The sequence below is a fragment of the Euphorbia lathyris genome, chromosome 2, assembly GCF_963576675.1.
Source record: "Euphorbia lathyris chromosome 2, ddEupLath1.1, whole genome shotgun sequence".
In the NCBI taxonomy this organism is placed as follows: domain Eukaryota; kingdom Viridiplantae; phylum Streptophyta; class Magnoliopsida; order Malpighiales; family Euphorbiaceae; genus Euphorbia; species Euphorbia lathyris.
Window position 1 is genome coordinate 79680473 of NC_088911.1, and position 17410 is coordinate 79697882.

A 17410-nucleotide genomic window follows, 5' to 3' on the forward strand; every position below is an offset into this window, starting at 1 on the left:
TACTGTCTTTTGTACGAAGTAGACAAAAAAATTTAAAAAATTCACCGAATTTATAAATATTAATCTCAAATTCTATTATTAAATTACAAAAGAATGAAATCCTTTTTTTAGAATGAATTGATATGCAATTGGTGCAAAATAATGAACAAAAACATCTGTGTTTTATAATAGTGTCTGAAATTGACCCAAATTACCAACGTTAGGGGTAAAATTACTCTTGGCTACAAACGTTAGGGGTAAAATTGCACCATTTTAAACGTTAGGGGTAAAATTGCTCCTGACCCAAAACGTTAGGGGTATTTTTGCACCTTAACTAAAAAAAAATAATAAAACAAGATGCGGTTGCGCATCCACTCACTCCACTCCCCTCTTCTTCTCCGCCATTCTCTTTTTCTTCTTTTTGGCTTTTTTTTCCTTTCTCCCCCTTTTCTTTTCTTTCTTTCCATTCTCTTTTTTTTTTTTTGGCTTTCTTTCCTTTCTCCCCCTTTTCTTTTATTTCTTTCCTTTCTCTTTTTCTTTGATTAAGCAACAAAATAGAACAAAGATCAACGAAAATTACTCCATACTTTATTTGAAATTTCAATTAATCAATTATTTTCTATTTTCACTCAATTCAACTCTCAACTTTCTATTTTAGTTTAGGGATTTTGATTAAATTAAATTGGTGAATTGAGTTGAATTAGTGATATTTAGGAATTTTGATTGAATTGGATTGTTGATGTTTAGATATTTTTAAATTTTTAGTTCAATCAATTATTAGTGAACAATGAATATATCGAAAAAAAATTCAAAACAACTTTTGTATAAAAATACATTTGTAATAGGAATCAAATTATTGAGTCGTCGTACGAAAAAAAAATTCTACGTACAATAGAGCCCCCGAGGTTTTAGTCCTGGCTCCGCCCCTGGTGGGATCACAATACATGTGTAAGGGGAAGACATTGGTTCATAGATTAACTCGTCTAAACATAGGCAATGGTCGGATTTAGCAAGGAGTGGTGAAACACATCAATCAACCCAAAGGATTCCTGAGCTCCTCCCGTGGGCTGGGCTAGTGAATCATAGTTAGGTTGAGTTATCCGACTTTGAGAAACAAAAGCGTATGTCTTTTTAGGAAGTTGTATGGACACTATAGGCCTTTGGGCTCATAGGGTACGCATCGAATCGCATAAGGATCTTCAGAAGCCTAATTAAAATTAGTCAACTAAAATAACTGATTAATTAAGTGACAAACGGGAAAATTACAAAACTAGGTCAAATGGAAGGCCCATTTACATATTAAACCCATTTACTCAACCTACTACATATCTAGACTGATTTTGTGTGACTTTCCCATAATACCTTCAATATTTACGCGCGTCTCGTCCCCTCCCGTCTGACTTCGCAAATTCCATATTATGCGAAGCCTGCGAAGCTAATGTTCATAATAATTGATAAATTTAGTTCGCATATGCGAAGCCTGCGAAGCTAGAGTTTGATTTATTTGATGAATTTAATTCGCATATGCGAAGCCTGTATATGTTTTGTAGCTAATTCGCGAAGTGGTATATAACAAAAAATGGCAAACAACAAAGGATTCTAACATTAAAATCATAACATTATCAAAATTTACAATAAAATTGCCACAATAAACTCTTAACAAATCATCTCATAATACATAGGCTACTATTCACTAAGATTGCCACAATAAACTCCTAACAAATCACATCATTATACATAGGTTATTATTAACCACAGAGGGATGGACGTGTCCCACGGTGTAGACTCTTATTCACAACTGACGGTTGGAAGTCCAGGCGTTTTCGAATGGATGTCTCTCATGGCACCCTAACACACTGGCTTCCAGGAATGAATATTACGTATTCAACCACCTTCAGAAAAATTTAATCGTGTTAGTCAGAAAAAAGGAAGATTTGGCTTCGCGAAACGACGATTCGCTAAGTAGGCGAACATAAATGTGCAAGGAATGTGACGCTCTAACTTCGTGAAACAATGATTTCGCGGAGTCTGCGATGAGAAATGTGATGCTCTGGCTTCGCGAAACGCTGAATTCGCGGAGTCTGCGAGAGAAATTTATCGAATTACCTCGCAAACTTCGCGTAATCAGCGTTTCGCGAAGTGAAATCGATAAATTTCTCCCCGAAGACCTCGTGATAACCGCATATGCTAAGTGGATTTATGGGGGAAAACGCAGAAAAAACAGCATATACTTACATTTTTTGATGAACCCAATGTGATAAACTGGAAAAACGATGAAAATAACGTACATTTTTTCGAACGAGCAGGAAATGGAAGATGAAGAACCATGACTTCGTTTTCTAGGATTAGGAAGTTGCAGAATCAAGAGATGAAGAGAGGAAGAAGATAAATTCATTGTGATTTGGAGAAATGAACCAGATTTCGTGGAATTTAAAGGAAGATAGAAAGATCAAAAGTCTTGGAATCATTAATGGAGGAGCTACCACCGTTTCGCGCAACCAAGGAGAAGAGGGGAGAGAACGTTCGCGTAAGGGATGAAGTGAGAAGGTTAGGGGTATTATGGGAAAGTCACACAAAATCAGTCTAGATATGTAGTAGGTTGAGTAAATGGGTTTAATATGTAAATGGGTATTCTATTTGACCTAGTTTTGTAATTTTCCCGTGACAAACATATGGCCTTGTTAACTTAGGTTAGATAAGAGCATCTCCAATAGGATGACATGGCTCTCTAAATTGTCAAATTTAGTTAGCCATTTAGAGAGTGACCATTCCAACAATGTGACATGGCTCTCTAAAATAAATAGCTAGCCATTTTCACTAGCTAAATTTAACTAGTCTTCTTGGCTAGCTATTTCTATTTTTTAATCGTTCTTTCTCTTTCCTCTTTGTATCTTTTTTCTACTTTTTTTTTTTCTTTAAATTTAATCACTTTTAATGATAAAATAATCAAATAGAGAGTCAAATAGCTAGCATAGTTGGAGCAAAACATAAATTTGGATAGCTAAATTTGACTAAACTAATATTTTATATTATTTTAGAGAGTCAAATAGCTAGTTAGTGTTAGAGATGCTATAAGTAGAATTGGAATGTGGAGAAATGAGGTGAATTGGCAAAGCCTAATTATTTGAGCTTCCAAATGCAGTGTACATTCTTCCGACGATCTCAGCATTCTTGTACGTAGATTCCATGACTTGTAGAATCAGCTTACTCCTCAGAAGCCCCCAAACTATAAATTCCAAATATCAAGTGAAACAATTGCATGCTCAAATCCTCAAATTCACCCCTCTCTCTTCCACCAATCTCTCCACTCTCATCTCTATTTATTGCAACTTCAACCTCCTACACTATTCCTTGCTTCTCTTCAACACCCTCCATTCACCACCAGTTCTTGCCTATAAATCTATCATCAGATGCTACACTTCCCATGGCCTTTGTGTTCAAGCCTTGGCGTGTTTTATGCATATGAGAGCTTCTGGTAAATTTCCAGATCATAATGTCTTCCCCTCTGTGCTCAAGGCCTCCACCTTATTATTGGACTTAAAACTAGGCGAGTCTATTCATGGCTGCATTATTAGGTTGGGAATGGACTTTGATTTGTATACCGGCAATGCCCTGATGAATATGTATGCAAAATTTCAGAGCTCGCATAAGTGTGTTTCTATGGAGAAGAATGTGCCTAACGTGTTTGACGTAATGCCCGAGAGAAAACGTTATAGTCGATTGGGTAGTGATCTTGTAGACAATGTGGGGAGGAGTTCAAATATAGATAATGTAAGAAAGATTTTTGAGACGATGCCAAATAGAGACCTTGTTTCTTGGAATACTGTGATTTCAAGGGATGCACAGAATGGGATGCATGAACAAGCTCTAGTGATGGTTAGAGAGATGGGAAAAGCCTACTTGAAGCCTGATCCATTCACTTTATCAAGTGTGCTTCCTATATTTGCTGAATATGTGAATGTTGACAAGGGAAAAGAGATTCACGCTTATACCATTAGACATGGCTTTGATCAAGACGTGGTTATTGGTAGTAGCTTAATTGACATGTATGCAAAGTGTACTCGAGTGGAAGATTCACTACGTTTGTTTAATGTATTACCCCAACGAGATGCCATTTCATGGAACTCTATAATTGCAGGGTGTGTGCAGAACAGTCTGTTTGATGAAGGCCTAAGATTCTTTCGGCTGATGATGAAGGAAAAAATTAGGCCAAAGCCAGTTTCTTTTTCCAGTATTTTACCGGCTTGTTCTCATATGACAACATTGAATTTGGGAAAGCAGCTACATGGACACATAATTAGGATTGGCTATGATGATAATATGTTCATAGCTAGTTCCCTTGTGGACATGTATGCCAAATGTGGGAATATTAATGTAGCAAGATGGATCTTTGATCAAATGGAAACACATGATATGGTAGCATGGACAGCCATAATCATGGGTTATGCTTTACATGGTCATGCCCCTAATGCCATTTTCTTATTTGATCAGATGGAAACTAGGCAAGTGAGACCAAACTATGTGGTTTTTATTGCTGTGCTAACTGCTTGTAGTCATGCGGGTTTGGTGGATGAAGCTTGCAGATACTTTAACAGTATGACTCGGAATTACGGGATTGACCCAGGCTTAGAACACTATGCTGCAATGGCAGATGTTCTTGGAAGAGCTGGAAAGTTGGATGAAGCTTTTAGTTTACTCTCTCGAATGGACCGGCCAATAGGAAGTGTTTGGTCATCATTGCTAGCTTCTTGTAGAGTCCACAAAAATGTTGACTTGGCTGAAATTGTTGCCAAGAAGATTTTTGAGGTTGATCCAGAGAATGAGGGAGCTTATATTCTCCTAGCAAATACATATGCAGCTGCTCGGAGATGGAAGGATGCGATGAAATTGCGAGTTCTTATGAGGAACAAGGGCATAAAGAAAAATCATGCTTGCAGCTGGATTGAAGTTAAAAACAAGATGCATGCTTTCATGGCAGGAGATAGATCGCATCCAGAATACAATAAAATATACGAAGCTTTGAAAGTCCTGCTAGAGAAGATGGAGCAAGAAGGGTATGTTCCGGACACAAGTGAAGAGATTCATGACGTTGAGGATGAGCAGAAGAAGTACTTGTTATATGGGCACAGTGAGAGACTTGCAATAGCATATGGCATCATCAGTACTCTGGCCGGAACAACGATTCGAGTCACGAAGAACATTCGTGTGTGTTCAGACTGCCATACAGCAATAAAATATATGTCAAAGATAGTTGAAAGAGAAATAGTAGTTCGGGATAATAACCGCTTTCACCATTTCAAGGATGGAAAGTGTTCATGTGGAGATTATTGGTGATATGCATATGCTGCAGTTTTCTTTCTTAGAACAGCACTCCAGGCAGGGGAAAAATTGAACGAGGATCCAGAGTGAAGACAAGTTACCATGCAGAGTTTGGATTTGGTCAAGATTTTCTAAAGGGAGTGCATCTGGGGCAAGTAAGTTTTACTCATACGGCAGAGGGTTCTCATTTCATATAGATTTTGTTTGATGGTTGATTCTGTAAAATCTGCAATCAGGTTTTACAGGGAATTTGTGTGTCGGGTATAGACCAAATAAGGATGAAATTAACTATCATTCAGCAGCTAATTTTTCAATAATCTGCCGTTTTTGGATTTACTGTCAGCTCGGGAAACATACAAAAACCGCAGATTATTGAAAAATAGATGCTGTTTGAAGGATGTAAACACCATCTTTACTTGGAACTAATAACTAATAAGAACACAATCAAATGTGTTTTAGTGGGTCTACACATTTTATAAAAATCTGTTGCGGAATCTACATTTGCAGGAACCACAAATAGCATGGTTGTTATTGATTGCAGTTTCAAGTAGATTGCCTACTTAGAACTAACATAACATAACATAGTATAATTTATCTTGATTGAGCAAAACAATGTATGAAAGATTGAAGATAGCATAGTATATTTATATAAATGTCAGTTGTAACAATCTTAAGTGAGTGGTTGTCCTCATAAACCTCGATTCATTACTAGTACTCATCAACATGACTCACCGACCACGATTCAAGAGTTGTAATAAACTCAAAGGTCAAACAAAACGATAGAATTAGGAATAACAATTATCGGTTTATTGTCGTGTTCTTATCCTATCAATTACATGTTAATGTTAAATGAGTCGACTCTCATCCAATGTGATATCAGACTAAATGATCTCACACGCGTGATATCATCACTATCCTTATTGCTGTCCAAGGCTAATTGTAATAAGGGCCCAAACACATCCAAGCCGGCCCCACCCCCATTTCAACAAGTCAGAGACGACCACTATGGCTCATGCCTAACTAGCGGCAACCCATCACGGCTATGCGGTTCTAATCTCAGGGCTTCAAAGAATCTTCTAGAATCCTACGAGACAAATGATTCCTCCCAGGATCCGGACTCTTTGAGAGATCAGGAATCCTAGCTCCGTAAGGATTCCCCAAGAAGGTGACAACCTTAAACCTAATCGAACACTATAAATACACACAAGGTTCAGTACGTTAACTACTATTCTAAAATAGTCCATACCCTTCTATTCGGTCCTAAATCAGAAACTGACTTAGGCATCGGAACGGGTTTGCCGGACTCTAGTCCCGTCTAACCTGCATGCTGTTTTGTAGGCTCAACACGACGTTGGATAAGCATCATGGTTTGGGCACGTAACCAAGATCAGGTAACAAGTTATCATTGGTGCGGTGAACGTGGATTTCGATTATCCACCATCTGTCAGAATATTCAGTGATGACTCACAACAACAACAACAACAACAACAACAACAAAGCCTTAGTCCCGAAATGATTCGGGGTCGGCTAACATGAACCATCATATAAAACCGTGAAAATCAAGTCGTGTCAGCGACACAGATTCGCTCTCTCCACTCCGTCCTATCCACTACCATATTTTCCTCAATTCCCAATAAACTCATATCACTCTCGATCACCCTCCTCCAAGTTTGCTTAGGTCTTCCCCTACCCCTCAGTGATGACTCACTACAAGAAAAAAACAGTTTACATACGACGTAATGTCGTCGGTAATAACAAGATTTTCGTAGGTAATATCGGTTACCGACGACATACAAACGAAACTCATGTCGTAGTCAGATTGCTTGTTGGGAAAATGGTTACCGACGACAAAATCACTGTCGTGTGAATTAGCGACGACATTGTCATTGGTAAGTTGTAAGTGACCAACCAGAAGAATTAACTGGTGTCGTTATTGGACACGACGTATGTCGTCGTTAAGTCGTCGCTAATATATATGTTGTCGGCATACCGTCGGTAATCTTTGTTGAAACACCTTTCCACATAATTTTGATTTGACAAAATTGTTTAAGTATAAATTAGAATACATATTCTAAACACACTAAGTTTAAATGCTTTGATTTATTCTACTAATGTGTTTGTTCAATGTTAAGTATAAATGTTATAAGTCATAAGGATTGGAAGGCCCAAGCCCAATACGGAAGCCAAGGCCCAAGTCAAACAACTCAGTACACTCGGCCCGCGTATGTCAAGACGTTGTCGTTTTGGACAAAAACGCAACTCAGCAAACGGAAGGATCTAGAAGACCTTCGGGAACAACTTCACAATGAAGCTGTTGAGTAGTCTCGACAAAGCGTACAAGACAGCAGCTGGCAAAGGAAAACTTCCAGACAAAGTGTTTCCTCTTTTAGCAAAGTTCAGACGACACAGTGTGCTGTCCAGTTGACTTTACTATAAAAGGAGAGACCATCTGCTGAGCTGACCGAGGACAGAAGATACACGATTGTGATTGGCCGAGAGCTCTGTGCAAGTCAGGATGACAACGACATATAGCCGTTTCCCTCCAACGGTTATTTCGAAATTCGAAATGACCGAATGACCAAACGTCTCTATAAATAGTGCCATCACAAGCTTCACAATACACAGAACTTCATCAAGCCATTACGCTGTCCAAATCTCTACAAGTTCTGCAAGCAAGAAGCAAAGCAAAATTCTTACACTACATTTTCATATCTGTGTAAAAGTCTAGAGTGATTGTAAATCGTCTAAAGTGTCTTAGCACATCTTTGTATTAGGACAAAAACACTTATCATTTCTAGAGATAGAAAGGAGAGGCTGAGTACTCGGTTTTAAGTACTCAGCGGAGAGATTAGGATTGAGTAGAAGTATAGAGGAAGGTACTCTTGTCATACTCAATTGCTGATATTGTAAAATGTTTGAGGCTCTACCTTTAAAGAGCTCAGTAGAGGATTCGAAATCTCGAAAGTGTTCCGGGGACAGGACGTAGGCTTAGAAGAAGCCGAACCTGGATAAATCTGCTGAGTGAAGTATTTCTAAACCTTAACTCCTTATTTATATTGCTTGCTTTAAATAATCAAAACTGACCAAGTAAAGAGGTCAAGTTGAGTTGTGCGCGTTGAACGTCTGAGCTCAGGAATAGACTCTAAGTGTTATCTCCTGACTCAAGCTAAGAAACTGACCTAGTCACCTGTTGACTAAGCCAGTATCTTGCTGTTTACTCAGCGCCGCTGTTGAAACTTTTTTCTTTAGAAAAAGAAGTCTGCCCAAATTGCGAAAAAGTTTAAATAGTTCCTAACCCCCCCTTGGAACTATACTTGCAACTGAACAAGGGACCATACCAGTGGTATCAGAGCTTAAAAGCTCACTGTAAAAGGTCTAACAACCTTGAGCTGATCCCTACCATGGGCGAAAACAGCACTCGGTTTCTCCCTGGAAACCAAACAACTCAAATACTGCCTGAGGGGCTGTCCATTACTAGGCCTCCCCTATTCTTCGGGTCAAACTATACCTTCTGGAAGAATAGGATGAAAAACTTCATCCAGGCTACAAACATGAGTGCCTGGCTATCTATAGTCCAAGGGCCGTTTGTACCTGTTGAGGTTGTGGCTGGCCAAACAGTTATAAAAGCTGAGGCCAAATGGACAGAGGATGATTTTAAGAAGCTTCAAAACCATGCTTCGGCTATCAATATGCTTCACTGTGCGCTCGATGCTGCAGAATATAACAAAATCTCAGGTTGTGAGTCGGCACAAGAGATCTGGAAAAAGCTGGAAGTCACCTACGAGGGAACAAACAAAGTAAAAGAATCCAAGGTGAATCAGCAGATGAGACTGTACGAGCTGTTCGAGATGAACAATGATGAGGGCATTTCAGACATGAACGCAAGGTTCACCAACATCATTAATGAGCTCAAGAGACTTGGGAAAATCTTCACTGAGGAAGAACAAGTCAAAAAGATACTCAGGAGTCTTCCAAAAGACTGGCAAGCAAAGAAGACAGCAGTTGAGGAAGCTCAGGATTTAACCACCTACAAATATGACGAACTCATCGGTTCATTGCTGACCCATGAGATATCCATGAAAAACTTTGAGGTGAAGGAAAAATCTGATGACAAGAAGCAGAAGTCACTTGTCATGAAAGCTGACTCCACTGACGGGAGTTCAACTGATGATGAGGAGATGGCCATGTTCACAAGAAAGATGAAAAGGCTGTTCAGGAAGAACGACAAATATTCTAAAAAGCCTTACAAAAAGTTTGATAAGTATAAGGCTGACTCAAGCGACATCAAATACAGAAAGGACAGCTCAAAGCCCATTACATGCTTTGAGTGCCATCAAGTTGGCCATATTAAGTCAAACTGCCCCACGCTGAGGAAAGACAAGAAGAGTGGGAAGAAGGCAATGGTGGCTACTTGGAGTGACAGTGATGAATCTTCATCAACAGAAACTGAGGCCACCGAGTCAGCGAAGATATGCTTTATGGCTGACGAACTTGCTGAGCCATGCGTCTCTGAGCATGCTGACCCATCCGTCGCATCAGATGATGAAGAGCAATCAAATGAGGTAATTTCTCTTCCCCAGCTCAGAAACGATATGGTTAATGCCCTGAGTGATCTCTATACACTTGTTAAGAAGTGTAATAAAAAGGTTAGAGCACTCAGCAGGCGCTGTGATGAAGTGGAAGAGGTCAAACTGAGTGACCTCATATACCTTCTTCAGGACAATTCGACTCTGCATGATAACATGAAGATCATGCATGAGTATGTGTCTGAAGTCCAGTCAGTTTCAAAGAAACTGAGGAAGGACGTCACAACCATCCAGAACCAACTAAAGGTTCCTAAGAAAAATAACATTCCTCTGAGAACTCAGTACCAAGGTACTCAGCAGAGATGGAATCCCCAGCGAAAAGTCCAGTGTGACTTTTGTGGGAAGATAGGACACACTACTAAAGTGTGCTGGCACGCTCAGCACTGGGGTGCTGACAAGTCAGTAAAAAATCCTAAACAGAAGGTCAGTTGTGACTTCTGTGGAAAGAATGGCCATACTGTCCATGTATGTCGCCATAAAATAAAATATGATGCTATACCTGTTGCACCTAACAAGTCAGGACCCAAAAAGAATTGGGTACCTAAAAGTAACTAGTTACAATGCAGGTAAGCCTGAGATGTGCCGAGAAGTCAAAGATGTGGTATATTGACAGCGCATGCTCAAGGCATATGACGGGTGATGAAACTCAGTTCATCACGTTTGAACGTAAACGAGGAGGGAGTGTAAGTTTTGGAGACAACAAGAAGGGTAAGATAGTAGGCTCAGTAACCATCGGAGGTAACCCTACTATTGAATCTGTCTCCCTAGTCAGCGGACTCAAATATAACTTACTCAGCGTAGCTCAGCTATGTGACAATGGGAGAAAAGTTATATTTGATGCTACTGGATGTAAAATATACGAGGGTAAAACTAATGAGTTAATTTTAACTGCCCATCGGATAGATAATGTCTTTATGCTAGACTTAGAGAAAAAGTTTTCAAAAACTGTGTGCTTAGTAATAAAGGAAGAAAATTCCTGTCTATGGCACAGGAGACTTGGTCATGTAAGCATGGACCTCCTGGCCAAACTAGCAAGAAAGCAATTGGTTGAGGGCCTGCCTGAACTTAAATTTCAAAAAGATCAATTATGCCACGCTTGCCAAGCTGGAAAACAAACCAAACAATCTTTTCACAGTAAAAACATTGTCTCAACTAAACGTCCGTTAGAATTACTACACTTGAATCTCTTTGGTCCAGTCCAGCCGCTGAGTCTGGGTGGAAGAAGATTTTCCTTGGTCATTGTAGATGATTTCTCTCGGTATACGTGGGTTATCTTGCTGACCAGCAAGGATGAAACCTTTGAGACATTTTCAAATTTGGTTAGAAAAATTGAAAATAAAAAAGACCTAAAATTAGCTCATATCCGTAGTGATAACGGTGGAGAATTCAAAAACCAAAAGTTTGTTGAATTGTGTGAAGTCAGCGGCATTGACCACAATTTTTCTGCTCCTAGAACACCTCAGCAAAATGGGGTTGTAGAAAGGAAGAACAGAACTCTGGTTGAAATTGCCAGGACAATGCAAGATGAGCATAGGCTTCCAAAGTATTTTTGGGGAGAGGCTGTTAACACAGCATGCTATATTCTTAATAGGGCTCTAGTTAGACCTATATTAAAAAAAAAACCCCTATGAACTTTGGAAAGGACGAAAGCCCAATATTGGATACTTTCGTGCTTTTGGCTGTAGATGTTTTATTTTAAATACCAAAGATAGCTTAGCAAAGTTTGATTCAAAAGCTGATGAAGCTATCTTTCTGGGCTACTCAACAAACAGCAAAGCATACAGAGTTTTTAATAAGCGAACTCAAGTTTTAGAAGAGTCAATACATGTAGAGTTCGATGAAACTGAACCTGCAGGTAGATACCAGCCGCTGACCGAAGATGATCCAAACTCAGTAACCATCGCTGACTCAGAACCAGCTACTGAGTCATTCACGAAAAGGCTAACCAAGAGTAAGAGTGAACCTAAGATTACTTTTACTGACCCATCTACTTCTGCAGAGATTGTTGAAACAGGAACATCACAAGACATGAATCTACCCAAAGAAATAAGGATTCCAAGAGGGCACTCCGAAAGTGCAATCCTTGATTCTGCTGGGAATACCCTGATGACGAGGAATCAACTCAGGAAGTACCTCAGCAATGTTGCTTTCGTCTCAGTACAAGAACCGAAGAATTTCGCTGAAGCTGAGTACGATGAATTCTGGATGAACGCAATGCAAGAGGAGCTCGATCAATTTCGAAGAAATGATGTATGGGAGTTAGTGCCTCATCCAAAGAGTCAAAAGACCATCGGAACAAGATGGGTCTTCAGGAACAAGATGGACGAACAAGGAAACGTAGTCAGGAACAAAGCAAGGCTTGTAGCTCAGGGCTACAGTCAGCAAGAAGGTATAGACTACGGTGAGACCTTTGCCCCAGTGGCAAGGCTAGAGGCAATTAGAATACTGTGTGCATATGCATCTTACATGAACTTTAAATTATTCCAAATGGATGTCAAAAGTGCTTTTCTTAATGGAGTTATAAACGAGGAGGTTTATGTAAATCAACCTCCAGGTTTTGAGGACCCTAAGTTCCCAAACCATGTTTACAAACTCAAAAAGGCTCTGTACGGCCTCAAGCAGGCACCACGTGCTTGGTACGAGAGGCTGACCAGTTTCCTGCTGACTAGAAATTACGTCAGGGGCAAAGCTGATACAACCTTATTCATTAAGAAAAAGGGTAAAGATACCCTGCTGGCCCAAATTTATGTTGATGATATAATATTTGGTGCAACTAACGAATCAATGTGCAAGGAGTTTAGCAAACAAATGCAGACTGAGTTTGAAATGTCTATGATGGGAGAACTCAACTTCTTCCTCGGTCTTCAAATTAAACAAGGAAAGAATGGCACCTTCATCAGTCAAGCCAAATATGCCAAGGAGATCTTAAAGAAATATGACTTGAAAAATTGCAAGCCAATATCCACTCCTATGGGCACTGACACTGTCCTCTGCGCTGATGAGAATGGTAAGTCAGTAGACAGCAAGTTATATCGAGGTATGATAGGCTCTCTACTTTACTTAACAGCCAGTAGACCGGACATTCAGTTTTCAGTATGCTACTGTGCTAGATATCAATCTAACCCTAAGGAATCTCATTACATTGCTGTAAAAAGAATCCTTAGATATTTGCAAAGCTCAGTGAACGCAGGTTTGTGGTATCCAAATACTCATGATTTTACACTTATCGGATACACTGACGCTGACTATGGACGAGATAAGCTGGAACGTAAAAGCACCTCTAGAGGATGCCACTTCTTAGGAAGCTGTCTTGTATCCTGGTTCAGCAAAAAGCAGGCGTCAGTAGCATTGTCTACCACTGAAGCTGAGTACATTGCTGCTGGTCACTGTGTTGCTCAAGTCCTATGGATCAAGCAACAACTTGAAGATTATGGTGTTCAAACGAAGACAATTGAAGTCAAATGTGACAACAAAAGTGCAATTGATCTTTCCAAGAACCCAATTCAACACAGCAGAATGAAGCATGTCAGCATGAGACATCACTTCATTAGAGACCATGTACTCAAAGGTGAGATCAAGCTGACCTTTGTCCCAACGGACGAACAGCTGGCGGATATCTTCACGAAGCCACTGGCTCGTGAGCAGTTCAGCATACTGAGAGAAGCAATTGGTATGTTTAATCCTCTTCAGTAAATTCCTGTGCTAAATGAATATTGAATGCTGAGTGAATTACATGCTGAATGATTTATTGTTTGCTGAGTATCTCATTGAAACTGACTGAATATACAATACTGAGTATACTTGCACACTGAGTAAAATAGTTTAAGACTTAAACTTAAAATCATTCTTAGATATTGCACTGACCACTCAGAATATCAAACGCTTGACATTCTAAATACTGAGTGATTAATCCGTTAGCATACATACAAAGCACGCGTATAGCCTAGGATGACGTATTCGCCGTAATGTGTCATAAATGCCAGGATCCATGTCGATACATGATCCCAAGGCAAAAATGACACATGGATTTGGTTAAGATCCACACCGTTCAACTCGTCTATAAATTATGGGCATTTCCCCATCTTTTACTCTTTACGCTTAACAAATTCTTAAGGCTAAGAAATTACTCAAATTTCTCTCTCTCAAATACCTCTATTCTCTCCATCTTAGAAGAATGACTAAGCTATCCTTCAACGTCTCCGGTGCCGGCCAAAATAAGTCCAGCTCCGATGAACCTTCACGAAACCCTTCCACCTCTAGCAAGGGTAAAACTGACCAAAACTCTGGAAAAGAGAAAGCTGTGAAGATACGGACCTACTCCAAAGTCTTCGAAAGTGTCCTCGAATGGAAAGTGGAGCCCTCCAGATGGGTTTCTGAGCACTTCGTCCAACATGAACAACCGTTTGCCGAATGGATTGCAAAGAACGAATGGACTGGGTTGTTCTCTGTCAGAGATGAGACGTATCCTGACCTGGTAAGGGAGTTTTACCACAATCTTATGGTTGCCAGTGACTCCCCTGACTATCTAAGCACTAAAGTACGAGGAAAGACGATCTTCATCAACCCTCTGTACATTGGAAACCTCCTCCAGCTCAAAACTGAGGGAGTCAGGCTGAGGAAGTCTGGAGATCAGGACAAGACCGACTACGTCCATACCTTCTGCAAACCTGAGGGTCACTCAGGCGAGATCTCATCATCTTCAATGGGACAGCACCAGAAGATGGCTCACTACCTGCTGAGCTATTTCATTTACCCAAAAATCAACTGTACTACATCAGCAACCAACTTTGAAAAGTGCTTCATATGGCACATGCTGACGTACACCCCCATCAACATGCCGGTCTTCCTAGTTGCTGGGTTCCTACGCAGCACAGGTACAATGAGGTTGGGATCAATCATTACCAGGATCCTCATCGACCACAAGATTGACCTCGAAGGTGAGGAATCTTTCAGAGGAACCGAAATCACAGCTGCCTCGCTGAGGGCACTGAAATATGGGCAGCCTTTGAAGAAAGGAAAAGCTGCTGCTGCTGCCGCTGGCCAAGCTGATCAGACTGAGGAGACTATTGCTGAGCCTAAGAAAGGGCGAAGAACTAAGGCCCCAGCTTCTCGCAAGAGAAAATCTGCTGAGACACCTAATGTTGTGTCTCCAGCAAAGAGGCAGAGGTCAGCTGGAAAGTCAGCTGAAAAGAGAACCAGGCAAGATGAGCCTGAAACTGAGGAAGCTGCTGAGCTACCTCAGAAGAAGCAAAAGCCTTCAACACTGGCACCTCTGGACGTCATACCAACCGACTTTATTGTACCGGGTGATTCTCACTTCACTCAATGCCAAGGTACTGATGCTGAGGGAACTGAGGTCCAGTTAGATGACCACTTCATCTCCCAAGTTGAGGAAGAGCTTGATGGAGACAACACTGCTGAAGAAGAAGAAGTTGAAGCCAGCGGTCAGGATGACGCTGATGACTCTGAGGAATATGACAGTGAAATAGAAGCTGAGGATGCTAACACTAGGTTAGCTGGTGGTGCTGTGCGGACTGACACCGAGTTAGCTGCTGGAGTTGAGCAAGTTGAGCAAGCTGACCAGACTCATACTGAGCAAAAGGAACCTTCTCCTACTCACTCAGAAGAACCTGCTCATCATACCACTCCACCACGTAGAAGGCGAAAACTGGTTAAGGCCAGTGAGGTAATAGTCAGTGAACCTCCTGTGCAACCACCATCCATTCCTGAACTTGTCCTCTCCAAGACAACAAAGAATCCTTCTACCGTCCAATTAAAATTTTTCAAACGGCCCTCAACTTCCTCTACTACAATGCCGTTGGAAAAACAAGCCTCTGTTTCTTCTCAACAGGAACATGCCGAGCATAACACTTCAACCACTTCAACAAGTCAGGTTGAACCAAACACTGCCCATGCTGTTTCCTCAAGCATGATGCTGACTCCTCATCCCTCTGTCGTCAGCACAGACAGTGTTCGGGTTATGACTTCCATCAACAACCTCACTGCTGATCAATCAAACGTACCTCCAACTCAAGTGCATATTGAGCCAAGTTATACAGTCACTGACCAGGGTACTCCTTTCACTCCACATACTTCTGGTCATACTGATGTACATAAGGATGCCATTGAGTCCGGAAAGAAGCTCATTGACTCAGTGCAAGCTCTCATCCAAGATCTTCACCAGTCTGCTTCACCTGCTGCTGGATCCTCATTCCCAGAGGCAACTCAGCTCTCCCAAGTCACTCTACTTCTAAACGAAGTCAAGGGACTCAAGGACCTGCTGAATGTCATCTTGACATTTCAAGCCCAGCAAGCAAAGCAAGACTCACTTGCCAAGTTGGCAGAGATTCAACTGTCCACAATCCAACATCTGAACTCGCTACATCAGCAAGTCCAGAAGTTATCTGCTGTGAACACTGACTACGCCACTTCCTCAGAACTGAAGATGCTTTTTGCTCAGCTGCATACTGAGCAACTCAAGACAAATGAGCAAATGGTGTCCTATAGTCAGTGCTCAGTTGAGCAAATCAGTGAGGCTGTCAGGCTACTGAACCTGAACAAGCAAGAAATGGATACTGACGCGTTGAAGCAGAACGAATTGTTGTCCCTCGCACAACAATCCTTCAACCATATCCGTCATAATAATATCCAACGTCATCATTATGACTCAGCACTCCTGAAAACCTTCCACCAAGTCTTTGCTGGTCTCACTGAAGCTCTCATTTGGCAAGCCAAAGCACAAGCTTTCAGCGTAAATATGCTCAGTGCTGCTGATCTTCATATACCAGTCGAAGTATCAGCTGATGGAGTTGCCATTTTTGATGGAGTAAATGAAAGTGCTGACAAACTAAAAGAGCTATCACAAGAACTGACTCGAGCTGTCTTAACCGATGCGTTTAAGCTCCCTGAAGTTGACAAAACGGGGGAGAAAGCGCAAGCTGCTAGAGCTCAGCATGAGCAACGTCAGTATGAGAGAAGTCAGTCACAGGGAAAGAAAAAGAAATAGATAGGATAGGTCTTAACATTTGTAATCTATGTGTTATTTCCTTTTGCTGTGTAACTGCTGACCTCTTTCAATATATATCATACTTACTTTTCTTATTCAAATACTGAGTTATGATATATGCTATTAAGTACTGAGTTATTATGTATCTTCGTTTATATCAACCATACTTAACACTTATAATATTTATTGACTAAATGATATGCTGATAACATGTTTGACATCATACTATGATCTTATGAAACATTTTGATAAAGAACTCATTGAACAATATTTTGCTCAGCGCGCTCTGTATATCTAAAACTTCCGCTTAACACTGAGTAAATAGAATATGTAATATAGCTGACCTTCACCTAAAAACTGACCTTAGACTCACTCATTTAAATTCTTAAATGTTGCAATTAAAACTAAGTCAGTAGTGCAACCCTTACGGGGGAGTTTGCTAAATGATATAAGGTCAACTATCATGGGGGAGCTCATACTGAGTTCCTTGCTGAATAGTTTTGCCAACATCAAAATGGGG

General features: G+C 40.6%; 1 protein-coding gene across 1 annotated transcript; it reads left to right on the forward strand.

The window, feature by feature from the left end:
* The first annotated feature begins 3101 nt into the window (after positions 1-3101).
* LOC136218703 (putative pentatricopeptide repeat-containing protein At3g23330) lies at positions 3102-6089 on the forward strand. The gene has a single exon (XM_066005766.1). The coding sequence runs from the start codon at positions 3166-3168 to the stop codon at positions 5311-5313; it is 2148 nt and encodes a 715-aa protein (XP_065861838.1). The 5' UTR covers positions 3102-3165; the 3' UTR covers positions 5314-6089.
* The last annotated feature ends 11321 nt before the right edge of the window (positions 6090-17410 follow it).

Excerpts from the sequence above, each read along its gene's own strand:
- LOC136218703 (XM_066005766.1), top strand. The coding sequence starts at position 3,166 with ATGACTTGTAGAATCAGCTTACTCCTCAGAAGCCCCCAAACTATAAAT.